General features: G+C 52.6%; 2 protein-coding genes across 6 annotated transcripts in view; one reads left to right on the top strand and one right to left on the bottom strand.

The window, feature by feature from the left end:
* The first annotated feature begins 3,834 nt into the window (after nt 1-3,834).
* On the top strand, nt 3,835-11,011 carry FUZ (fuzzy planar cell polarity protein). 4 transcript variants are annotated; one of them, XM_017967434.4, is made up of 11 exons: nt 3,835-4,029; nt 4,635-4,756; nt 5,016-5,100; nt 6,022-6,090; nt 6,270-6,374; nt 8,359-8,556; nt 8,686-8,781; nt 9,102-9,208; nt 9,286-9,350; nt 9,430-9,504; nt 10,504-11,011. In XM_017967434.4, exons 2-11 carry the CDS (start codon nt 4,674-4,676, stop codon nt 10,725-10,727), a joined length of 1,107 nt encoding a protein of 368 aa, XP_017822923.2. In that variant the 5' UTR covers nt 3,835-4,029; nt 4,635-4,673; the 3' UTR covers nt 10,728-11,011. The 4 variants fall into 4 exon arrangements, with proteins under 4 accessions (XP_017822923.2, XP_002762427.2, XP_008986670.2 ...); XM_002762381.7 differs by lacking the exon at nt 3,835-4,029 and adding an exon at nt 4,092-4,375; XM_008988422.5 differs by lacking the exon at nt 3,835-4,029 and adding an exon at nt 4,092-4,375 and having other exon boundaries at nt 10,267-11,011.
* AP2A1 (adaptor related protein complex 2 subunit alpha 1) overlaps nt 10,764-11,391 on the bottom strand; it is a 45,370-nt gene continuing 44,742 nt past the window's right edge. For both annotated transcript variants that reach the window (XM_054250372.2, XM_054250373.2), the window contains one exon: nt 10,764-11,205. In XM_054250372.2, coding sequence (XP_054106347.2) covers nt 11,128-11,205 — 78 coding nt within the window. In that variant the 3' untranslated portion in view covers nt 10,764-11,127. The remainder of the gene's footprint in view (nt 11,206-11,391) is intronic.

Genomic DNA, 11,391 nt, shown 5'->3' with positions numbered 1-11,391 from the left:
GCTGGGATTACAGATGCCCACCACCATGCCCCGCTAATTTTTGTATTTTTCGTAGAGACGGAGTTTCACCATGTTGACCAGGCTGTCTCGAACTCCTGACCTCAAGTGATTCGCCAGCCTTGGATTCCTAAAGTGCTGGGATTACAGGCGTGAGCCACTGCGCCCGGCCCGCTGCCCTTGTTTTCTAACCATGAGATTAAGTTTCTGGTTCTGTTCTTTCGTGCGCGGGGACTGGGGGGAGGGACGCGAGAAGGGTCCAATCGCAATGGCGGAAACGAGGTTACTAGGCAACGCTTTAAGGTTGCCCTTAACTTGGAAGGGAGGATAGTAGTTTTCCTCCTGAAAAGAAGCTGAACACGAACCCAAGTGCAAGGGTTACTAAGCAACACCTGAGCGTTGTTTTCCGGGCGAGGAGCCAGAAACTAGCCTAGAACATAAATACATTCCAGGTGGATTAAGAACATAAGTGCAACAAATAAAACACGAAAATAGCTGAAGGAAAAAAATCCTAATGACTGCCATGAAGTTTCTCAGCAAAGTCAGAATACGTAAAATATTAATTTGTCCGCAAAAGATTGCATAAAGCAAGTTGAAACATATACCACGAACTGGAAAAATCTAGCGTGTTTGTTGACAGAAATGTACTACACAAATCTTACCGATGAATAACAGTATAGAAAAATAGAAACACTTCATTGTTTTTTTTTAAATTTTATTTTTTGAGACAGGGTCTCTGTTGTGCAGGCTGGAGTGCAGTGGCCATTGCAATCTTGGCTCATTGCAGCCTCTATTTCTCACACTGAAGCCACTGTCCTGCCTCTGCAGCAGCTAGGACCACAGCCACGCACCACCACTCCTGACTAATTTTTAATTTTTTTGTAGAGGTGGGGTCTCGCTATGTTGCCCTGGCCTGTTTCAAACTCTTGGGTTGAAGCGATACTCCCGCCTTGGCCTCCCAAAGAGCTGGGATTACAGGCGTGAGCCATGGTGTCCTGCTACTTTATATTTCTTTTTTTTTGAAACGGAGTTTCGCTCTTGTTACCCAGGCTGGAGTGCAATGGCGCGATCTTGGCTCACCGCAACCTCCGCCTCCTGGGTTCAGGCAATTCTCCTGCCTCAGCCTCCTGAGTAGCTGGGATTACAGGCACGCATCACCATGCCCAGCTAATTTTTGTATTTTTAGTAGAGACGGGGTTTCACCATGTTGACCAGGATGGTCTCGATATCTTGACCTCGTGATCCACCTGCCTCGTATATTTCTTTTAATAGAAAGGAACCTGACCAGGGCCGCACATCGTGGTTTACGCCTGTAATCCCATGACTTTGGGAACCGAGGTGCGCAGATCATGAGGTCAGGAGCTCGAGACCATCCTGGCCAATATGGTGAAATCTCGTCTCTACTAAAAATACAAAAATTAGCCGGCATAGTGGTGGGTGTCTGTAATCCCAGCGACTCAGGAGGCTGAGGTAGGAGAATCGCTTGAAACTGGGAGGGGGAAGTTGCAGTGAGGCGACATCGTGCCACTGCCCTCCAGCCTGGCGATAGAGCCAGATTCCATCTCAACAACAAAAAAAAACCATAATCTTCACCAATTGAAAAGTGCTTGCAGAAAGCCCAATGATATACCATTTTATCTTTATCATGTTACATTTTTTTTTTTCCACAAAAATATCACTCTGTCACCCAGGCTGGAGTGCAGTGGTGCTGTCTCGGCTCACTGCAGCCTCTGCTTCCTGGGTTGAAGTGATTATCCTCCCTCAACCTCCTAAGTAGCTGGGACTACAGGTATGCGCCACCACACCCCGCAAAAGTTTGTATTTTTGGTAGAGACAAGGTTTTACCTTCTTGGCCAGGCTGGTCTTGAACTCCTGACCTCAGGGGATGCACCTGCTTTGGCCTCCTAGAGTGCTAGAATTACAGGTGTGAGCCACTGCACCCAGCCTCCTGAAGCTTTTTTTTTTTTTTTTTTTTTTGAGACTCTGTCTCAAGACAAAAAAAAAAAAAAAAAAAGAGAGAGTCTTACTTGCTGAAGCCTTTTAAAGCAAATCAGTACAATCATATCATTTTACCCCTGTGTGCTTGGCAGGCATCTTTCCAATTTTATGAAAATATTTTTACATAACTAGTATGCCATTGTCACCTGTAACAAAATTAACTTGTTCCTTAGTATCATCTAAGTGTGTCATCGAATGTTCCAATTGTCCCAAAATGTGTTTTTACAACTGCTTGATTTGTATCAGGATCCAGACAAAGACCATACACATATTTAGACATCATGTCTCAAGTTTATTTTAATCTAGAACAGCTCCGTCCTTTTTTATGCCTGGGTAACTAAATTTTTAATAAAGATATAAAGAAAAGTGGCCGGGCACGGTGGCTCACGCCTATAATCCCAGCACTTTGGGAGGCCAAGGCGGGTGAATCACGAGGTCAAGAGATCGAGACCATCCTGGTCAACAGGGTGAAACCCCGTCTCTACTAAAAATACAAAAAATTAGCTGGGCACGGTGGCGCATGCCTGTAATCCCAGCTACTCGGGAGGCTGAGGGAGGAGAATTGCCTGAACCCAGGAGGCGGAGGTTGCAGTGAACTGAGATCACGCCATTGCACTCCAGCCTGGGTAACAAGAGCGAAACTCCATTTCAAAAAAAAAAAAAAAAAAGATCAATAGGCATAAAGGAAGATTAAAATGATATCTAGGCCAGGTGTGGTGGCTCCAGCCTGTAGTCTCCGCACTTTGAGAGGCCAATGTGGATGGCCTTGAGCCCAGGAGTTTGATAGCAGCCTGGGCAACATGGTGACACCCCATCTCTACAAAAAATACAAAAATTAGTCGGACATGGTGGTGCACACCTGTAATCCCAGCTACTCAGGAGGCTGAGGCAGGAGAATCGCTTGAACACGGGAGGCAGAGGTCGCAGCGAGCCGAGATCACGCCACTGTACTCCAGCCTGGGCGACAAAGCGAGACCCTGTCCCTTCCCCCAACCCCCCTTAAAAAGAAAGAAAACAATGTACTTTAGGAAGTAGAAAAGTTAAAAATTATGCTAGAAAGATGGGTTAATTTGCAAGAAGGACGAGGAAGGGCAAAATGAATCATAAACACATTTATAATTATAAGTAAACACTACCTGTATAAAATAATAAAAATATTTACAAGGGCATCTTAAAAAGTCACTAGTTGGCCGTCACTAGTTGGCCGGCACTAGCTGTTTAGTCCAGAGGCGTTCAACAACCTAATGTACATCAATACAGAATTGGTCAAATCAATTTGTTATAACCATAAAATAGATTATAAAATTACATTATTAAGATGAAACAGACATACTTTTTATGGGAAAAAATATGGAAATGTTGATATACTAATATTTGTGAAAACATTAATATTGTACGTTATATTGTATTTTAGGAAAAAAATTGGGGATGGGATATCTTCACATTGCACATGGTATGTTATCATGCATAATTCATTGCACAAATAATGTTATTTTTATCATTCTGGAAAATAAAGGATTTCCTTGTTTTCTTTTTTCTAATAACAAAAACAACCATCTATTTTGTTGGTTACTAGGCAACGCTCGCCGGACTCAACCACCCTCGAAAGTTGGGAGGGGAGACGGTGTTTTTCTAGATTTCGCCCTAAGGTGGGGTGGTCGGACTTCGATGTGCCGCCATCTTTGAGTAGGGCACAGCCGTTTACAGCCTTGGGAATGGAAATTAGACTGAATGGTGGTTGCTTGGCAACGCCCCACGGTCGCCGCTTTTGAGTAGGGCATACTGTTTACTACTACAAAATGGAAACGTAGACGGAATGTGGTTGCTAGGCAACGCCTTGGGACCGTGGCAATCTTTGATCGCGGCACAACTGTTTTTTTCCGTTTAGAATGTAAATCATCAAAGCCTACAGGATGGTGTATAAGCAAGGCCTTTGCGCAGTCATCATCTTCAATCCGGCCTCTTGGGTCTCCCTACCTCCTCGGAGAAACTGAAAAGCTTTGCAAATTCAATTAGCCGCCATCTTTGTTAGGGGTACTATAACTTCCGGCTGGGGCGGAAGAGAACCTAACAGGTTTGGGGGAGGTGCCTAAATAGGGTTTGAGGGTCCGAGTTGGATGAAGAAGGCGGGAAGTTAATCCTGTTCCAGTCAGCTCCCCATCTCGCCCTCTGGCGGCTCCCGACCACAGGCCGAGTTACTGTGATTGCCGGCATGCTCCAAGACCGGCACTGACAGTCCCCACGTGGGGGGCTGCGGTGGGAGTCCTAAATGGGGGAGGAAGGGACGGGCGGCACCGTGCATCTGCTGTGCCTCGCGGCCTCCAGCGGGGTCCCCCTGTTCTGCAGGAGCAGCCGCGGCGGCGCCCCCGCCCGTCAGCAGGTGGGGCCTTGGACGCCTGTATCTAAACCGAAGGGGGTTCGGTGTTTTGGGTCTTCAAGGCAGTAGGGGCTGGGGAAGTTTCAGTATTGAGTTTGTAGGACCGAGGAGACAATGGACCAGTAATCCTGGTTCCCCAAAGAGACACTGCCAGGACATAGGGAAAGAGGATGGGGCTGGGAGCTGGCATACGTGGGTTCCAAAAAGGAGGGGATGGCCGGGGGAGGGGGGCTACTGTCTGATGTCCCTAACTCCTCCTTAGCTCCCGTTCTCTGTCATCGGTTCCCTCAATGGAGTCCACATGTTCGGGCAGAATCTGGAGGTGCAGCTGAGCTCTGCAAGGACCGAGAATACGACCGTGGTGTGGAAAAGCTTCCATGACAGGTCCCCAGGCGGGAACATGGGACAGGGACAGGGCCTGGGTTATAGTCTTTGTAGAAGATGACCTCTGAGGTCTTCCAGCTGTTAATTTGGCTATGGGATCTTTAGCAAGCTAGTTACCTCTTTGATCCCCGCTGTTCTCTATAAGAAAGGCCGAGGGAGGATGTATCTGGCATTCTAGGATCAGTGGGCAGACTCCAACATACCCCTTCCTGGTTCCCCAGGCCTTGACTCGTTCTTCCTTCTCACTTCCACTCCACAGCATCACCCTCATTGTTCTGTCATCTGAGGTGGGCATCTCTGAGCTGAGGCTGGAGAGACTACTACAAATGGTGTTTGGAGCCATGGTGAGAATCCCCAATCCTCTTTTCTCCCCAGACCAGGAATCTGAGATCTCAGCATCCAGCATCCTTTTCCCTCAGACCTAGGAGTCCAGACCACCAAAGTTCACTTCCTCCCTCAAAAACCAGAAATGTTTTTTTGGGTTCAGGCAATTCTCCTGCCTCAGCCTCCTGAGCAGCTGGGATTACAGGCACGCGCCACCATGCCCAGCTAATTATTTCTATTTTTAGTAGAGACGGGGTTTCACCATGTTGACCAGGATGGTCTCGATCTCTGGACCTTGTGATCCACCCGCCTTGGCCTCCCAAAGTGCTGGGATTACAGTCTTGAGCCACCGCGCCCGGCCTTTTTTTTTTTTTTTTGAGATGGAGTCTTGCTCTGTTGCCCAGGCTGGAGTGCAGTGGCCTGATCTTGGCTCGCTGCAACCTCTGCCTCCCAGGTTCAAGTGACTCTCATGCCTCAGCTTCCTGAGTAGCTGGGATTACAGGTACATACCACCATGCCCAGCTAATTTTGGGGGGTTTTTTGTTTTTTGAAGACGGGGTTTCACCATGTTGGTCAGGCTGGTCTTGAACTCCCACCTCAGGTGATCCGCCTGCCTTGGCCTCCAAAGTGCTTGGATTACAGGTGTGAGCCACCAGGCCTGGCCTTTTTGTATTTTTTGTAGAGATGAGGTTTCACCATGTTGGCTAGGCTGATTTGAAACTCCCAACCTCAAGTGATCCGTGCATCTCGGCCTCCCAAAGTGCTGGGATTACAGGCATGATCCACCGCGCTCTGCCAGAACCCAGGAATCTTGACCCCCAAGACCCAGGAGTGGGAGTCCCAGCCCCCTCTTCCTTCAGACCCAGGAGTTTGAGTCCAAGCCCCTCCTCTCTGAGAACCAGTTGCCCAGGGCCCTTTCCCCCCTTATGTGGTTCTTCTAGGTCCTTCTTGTGGGACTTGAAGAACTGACCAATATCCGCAACGTGGAGAGACTGAAGAAGGACTTAAGGGTGAGGCTGCAGGACATGAGGGTGGGAAGTTAGGATACCTGAGCACTGCCATTTGGAAACTACAGTTCCCAGCAGTCCCTGGGGCAGCCTGGTCCCACAGGTTCTTGGGGCAAGTTGGTTGTCTGACCCTGGCCCTGGGTCCACCTGAATCCTAGGCTGGTCCCTTCTTCCTCTGCTAGGCCAGTTACTGCCTGATCGACAGCTTCCTAGGGGATTCGGAGCTCATCGGGGACCTGACCCAGTGTGTAGACTGTGTGATTCCTCCAGAGGGGACCCTCTTGCAGGTACTGGGGATGCTATGGAAACTCTTACACCTGTTCCTCTGGCCCTGGCTGAGTCCTCATCCTCTTTCTTCTGGACCATTGTCCCAACCTTCTCCTATCCTCTCAGCTTCCAGTCCTGTCCCACATGGTCCCAGAAGAATCTTTCTTTTCCTTTTTTTTTTTTTTGAGACAGAGTCTCGCACTGTCGTCCATGCTATAGTGCAGTGGTGAGATCTCGGCTCACTGCAGTCTCTGCCTCCTGGGTTCAAGCCATTCGCCTGCCTCAGCCTCCCAAGTAGCTGGGACTACAGGTGTGTGCCACCATGCCCAGCTAATTTTTTAGTAGGGATGGTATTTCACCATGTTGGCCAGGATGGCCTCGATCTCCTGACCTTGTGATCCTCCCACCTTGGCCTCCCAAAGTGCTGGGATTACAGGCGTGAGCCACCATGCCTGGCCTTTTTCTTTCTTGTTTCACTCTTATTGCCCAGGCTGGAGTGCAATGGCACAATCTCAGCTCACTACAGCCTCTGCCTCCAAGGTTCAAGTAATTCTTCTGCCTCAGCCTCCCGAGTAGCTGGGATTACAGATGCTTACTGCCACGCCTGGCTAATTTTTTGTATTTTTAGTAGAGATGGGGTTTCGACATGTTGGCCAGGCTGGTCTCAAACTCCTGACCTCAAGTGATCTGCCTGCCTCAGCCTCCCAAAGTGCTGGGATTACAGGCATGAGCCATTGTGCCTAGCTATCTCTCTTTTCTAAGATAGGATCTTGCTCTGTGGTCCAGGCTGGAGCGCAGTGGCTCCGTCATAGCTCACTGAAACCTTGAATTCCTAGATTCAAGTGATCCTCTCATCTCAGCCTCCCCAGTAGCTGAGACTACAGGCACGTGCCACCACATTCAGCTACTTTTTTTTTAAGAGATGGGCTGGGGTTGGGGACAGTTGTCTCACTAAGTTGCCCAGGCTGGTCTCAAACTCCTGGGCTCAAGAAATCCTCCCACCTTGGCCTCCAAAGTGCTAGGATTACAGGTGTGAGCCATCACAGCCTGCCACCAGAAGAATCCTACTATACCCAGAGCTGGCCCTACCCCTTTCCTGCTGACAGCCCTCTGGCAGCCTCCACCTTCCCAAGGACCAGGTCCAGCCCCTCAGCCTTGTGTTTGAAGGCCTGTGGCACATGGCGCCCCCTAGCCTGTTGCTAAATCCACAATCTACCTTCATCCAGCTGCCTCAGGGGCCCCAGAGATCCCAACAACTTTCCAGTCTGGGTACATGCTCTTCCTCCCACCTCTCGGATCTCTAGCTTCCACTGCTTAAATACCGCTCTTGCAGACTTGCCTGGTGTGGGCACCTCCCAGCAGTGTGACTTCTCAGCAGGTGACTTGGCTTCTCCACGTTGCTGATGGTGCTTACCGGGCATGTAACAGGACTCTATGAACGGTAGCTGCTGCAGTTACGTTAATTAGCTTCAGTTTGCCCACTAAGGCTAGGCGGTTTTTTTTTAAGATGGAGTCTCGCTCTGTCACCAGGCTGGGGTGCGGTGGCACAGTCTCGGCTCACTGCAACCTCCGCCTCCCAGGTTCAAGCGATTCTCGTGCCTCTGCCTCCCACGTAGCTGGAACTACAGGTGTGCACCACCACACCCAGCTAATTTTTGTATTTTTAGTAGAGATGGGGTTTTATTCTGTTGGCCAGGATGGTCTTGATCTCTTGACCTCGTGATCCACCCGCCTTGGCCTCCCAAACTGCTGGGATTACAGGCGTGAGCCACCGAGGTCCGGCCCAGGCGAGGTGTTTAATCAGACTTCACAGTGTGAGCTGGGGATGTGACTTCGTGTGAAGATGAAGGAACTCAGGCTCTGAGAGGGTGAGGTGCAGCAGCATGGCCACTCCGCGAGCTCGGCTGGCCGTGGGTCTCTGTCCATCCCCTGCCCACCTGGGAAGTCGCTGCCGCCGCCTGTGCGTCTCTGCTGACTCCTGGTCCTCCTGCCTCCCTTACCCAGGAAGCCCTCTCCGGGTTCGCTGAGGCAGCGGACACGGCCTTCGTCAGTCTGGTGGTGTCGGGCCGGGTGGTGGCGGCAACAGAGGGTTGGTGGCGGCTGGGGATGCCCGAGGCCGTGCTGCTCCCCTGGCTGGTGGGGTCCCTGCCGCCGCAGACCGCTCGCGACTACCCGGTGTACCTGCCGCACGGGAGCCCCACGGTGAGTGGGTGGGGCGGGCAGGGGGAGGTGAGCGGAGGGATGGGACCTGCGGACCAAGTCGCGAGGAGGCGGGATCTGCGATGGAAAGGGCCGGGGCCGCGGTCAGTCCCAGCCTGTGCCCTGCTTCAGATCCCACACCGGCTCCTGATGCTGACGCTGCTGCCAAGCCTGGAGCTGTGTCTGCTCTGCGGACCGAGCCCACCCCTCAGCCAGTTGTATCCACAGGTGAACCCGCTCCACGTCCCGCTTTCCCCCTTAGGACACTCTCTACCCGCAAGGCCCTTACCCCACCACGCTGCCCTGCCAGTGGCTTTTTTCCCGGACCCGTCCTGGACTGCGCGCCAATCAATTCCCCAAGATCGGCCAATCACGCGTGGCCTCTGTGCTTGCAAGCCTCGCCCCTTCCCTAGTCCCCTCTGCCCTCCGCCCTCCTCTTTTCGTGTACGCCCCACCCCTCCCGATTGACCGCGCCCCTTCGTGCCTCTTCCCCCCGCCCCCCGCCGGCTCCGCCTTCCCATGACCACACCCCCCCCTCCCCCCCGCAGCTTCTGGAGCGCTGGTGGCAGCCGCTGCTGGACCCGCTGCGGGCCTGCCTGCCGCTGGGACCCCGAGCGCTGCCCAGTGGCTTCCCACTCCACACAGACATCCTCGGGTAGGGCTCGGATGGAGGGATTGTGTTGGGGATCATGTCCTCTTCCCTAGCCATGACATCCCTTCCCTTTCCCACAGGCTGCTGCTCCTCCATCTGGAACTGAAACGCTGCCTCTTCACTGTGGAGCCCTTGGGGAATAAAGGTGACTGAGGGCAGGGACAGGGTCAGGAGGGGCGCGGGCCGAGGAGGGGCTCTGCATCACTGCCTTTTCCTCCCCGCAGAGCCTTCCCCAGAACAGCGCCGGCGCCTCCTCCGAAACTTCTACACCCTGGTCACCTCCACGCACTTCCCACCAGGTGAGCGGCAGGCACAGTGCTACTGCGCAAGCAGGACACCGAGTCCCAGGTGGCACAAAGTGGGAGTAGGAGGTGGGGTTGGAGGAACCGGAGGAACCCAGCATGCCTGGGCCATGGGGCAGTGGTTTTCCTTGAGATCTGAGCATTGACCTGGAGAAGGGAGGGGAAGGGAAATTCCTGCCTGGCTTCAGAACCTCCTGGGTCATAGTTAACAATAATTAGTACTGAGATCTCACCTCTGGCCAGTGCCTTTATAGGTAATAAAAGAATGAAATTACTTCATCCCATCATTCCCATTTTACAGATGAGAAAACTGAGGCCCAGCTCATAAATGGTAGAGCCGTATTTGAACACAGGGTATCTGGCTCCCATAGCCACAGTCCAGTACTCTGCACTACTGCCGAAAGCACAGGCTTTGCTGACAGGCTGGGGGGGATGGGGGAGGATTTCACAGATTCTGGGTTAGAAAGGAAAAATTGTCATAGAACCCATTAAGGCCCCAGAGAGAAAAAGGAAGGGATCTGGGATGCCACCACGATCCCAGTGAGGCCCGATTAATGCAGCACAGTGGTCAAGAGCTCCATCTCAGGAGGCTGCACCCCTTCCTAGCTGTGTGACTCCACCTCTCCCTGCCCCTGCCGGCCTCCCTCCACCTGCCTGGAACAGTGGGGTGGGTAGCTCCTGGAGGCGGCTACTGGAGCTCCTGTGTTGCTGCTGTGTTTGCCATGTGTATTGCTAAGAGGATGGTCCATGGCTGCACAGTTTCCCCAGGAAAATGAGGGCCAAGGAAGAGAAAGAGGAAGAGGATGAGCTGAGCAAGAGTCATGGTCTTCAGGTTGCTGATGGCCAGCTGGAGCCCTGAAGCCCTTCCCTGGCAGGAGGCTCCCAAAGCCTGTGCTCAGAGACCCCACGTGTTCAGAACTTGGACCCAGGATGGGGTGTGGCTTCCGAAAGTTAGCATGCTACTTGTCACCTCGATGCCTCCTGTCCTTTCCCCAGAGCCAGGGTCACCAGAGAAGACAGAAGATGCGTTCCACCAGGCCCAGCTGCCCAGAGCCTGCTACCTGGTGGTAGGGACTGAGGAACCAGGCTCAGGAGTGCGTCTGGTGGCCCTGCAGCTGGGGCTTCGGCGGCTGCTGCTGCTGCTGTCTCCCCAGAGTCCCACCCATGGGCTGCGAAGCCTAGCTACCCACACTCTGCATGCCCTCACCCCACTTCTTTGACTACCTAGCAGTGGGTGACGGACAGACATGGGGCTGTTAGCGTCTCTCTGTTTTTATTCGCTCACAATAATACACAGCCCCTGGGTGGGGAGGGGGTAGGAGGGGCTATGACAGGGTGGGGTGGGAGGGGAGGAGGCATCCACTTCCCTGGCCCCTCTCCCCTCTGTGCTTGGGGGGGGGAAGGGAGGGAGGGGACTCCCCCTGATCCCCCAGAATGTAAACAGCAGCAGATGAACAAAAATAAAAATACAAAAGGCTGGAGGAAGGTCCCAGGCATCCCCCAACCCCTGGGTCTTCTCTGTCACCAGTGGAGGTCCCCCATCCACCTCATCCACCAAAGTTGCCTCAGTCCAAGGGGCTGCCCGGTGCCGGCCACATCCCGGGGGGCAGAGTCCAGGGCTCAGAACTGCTGCGCCAGCAGCTCACACAGGTGACGGGAGACAGACTCCTTGCTGGTGCGCAGGGTCAGCCGGTACATCTGGGTCGGGGCATTGGGGGCAGAACTCAGAGGGATGGGGAGCCCAGGGAAGTGGGGACACAAGGGAGATAGAAGAAAGAAGGATAAAGGGGCCAGAAAGCCGATACAAGACACAAGAGAGAAGAAAGAATGAAATCAACAGAGGAGCCAGAGAGGAGGGAAATTATAAAAGATGAGGGGGAGAGA

Source organism: Callithrix jacchus, chromosome 22 (genome assembly GCF_049354715.1).
Source record: "Callithrix jacchus isolate 240 chromosome 22, calJac240_pri, whole genome shotgun sequence".
Lineage (NCBI taxonomy): Eukaryota > Metazoa > Chordata > Mammalia > Primates > Cebidae > Callithrix > Callithrix jacchus.
Note: the sequence above shows the minus strand (reverse complement) of the source record. Positions and strands in the feature narration are given on the sequence as shown.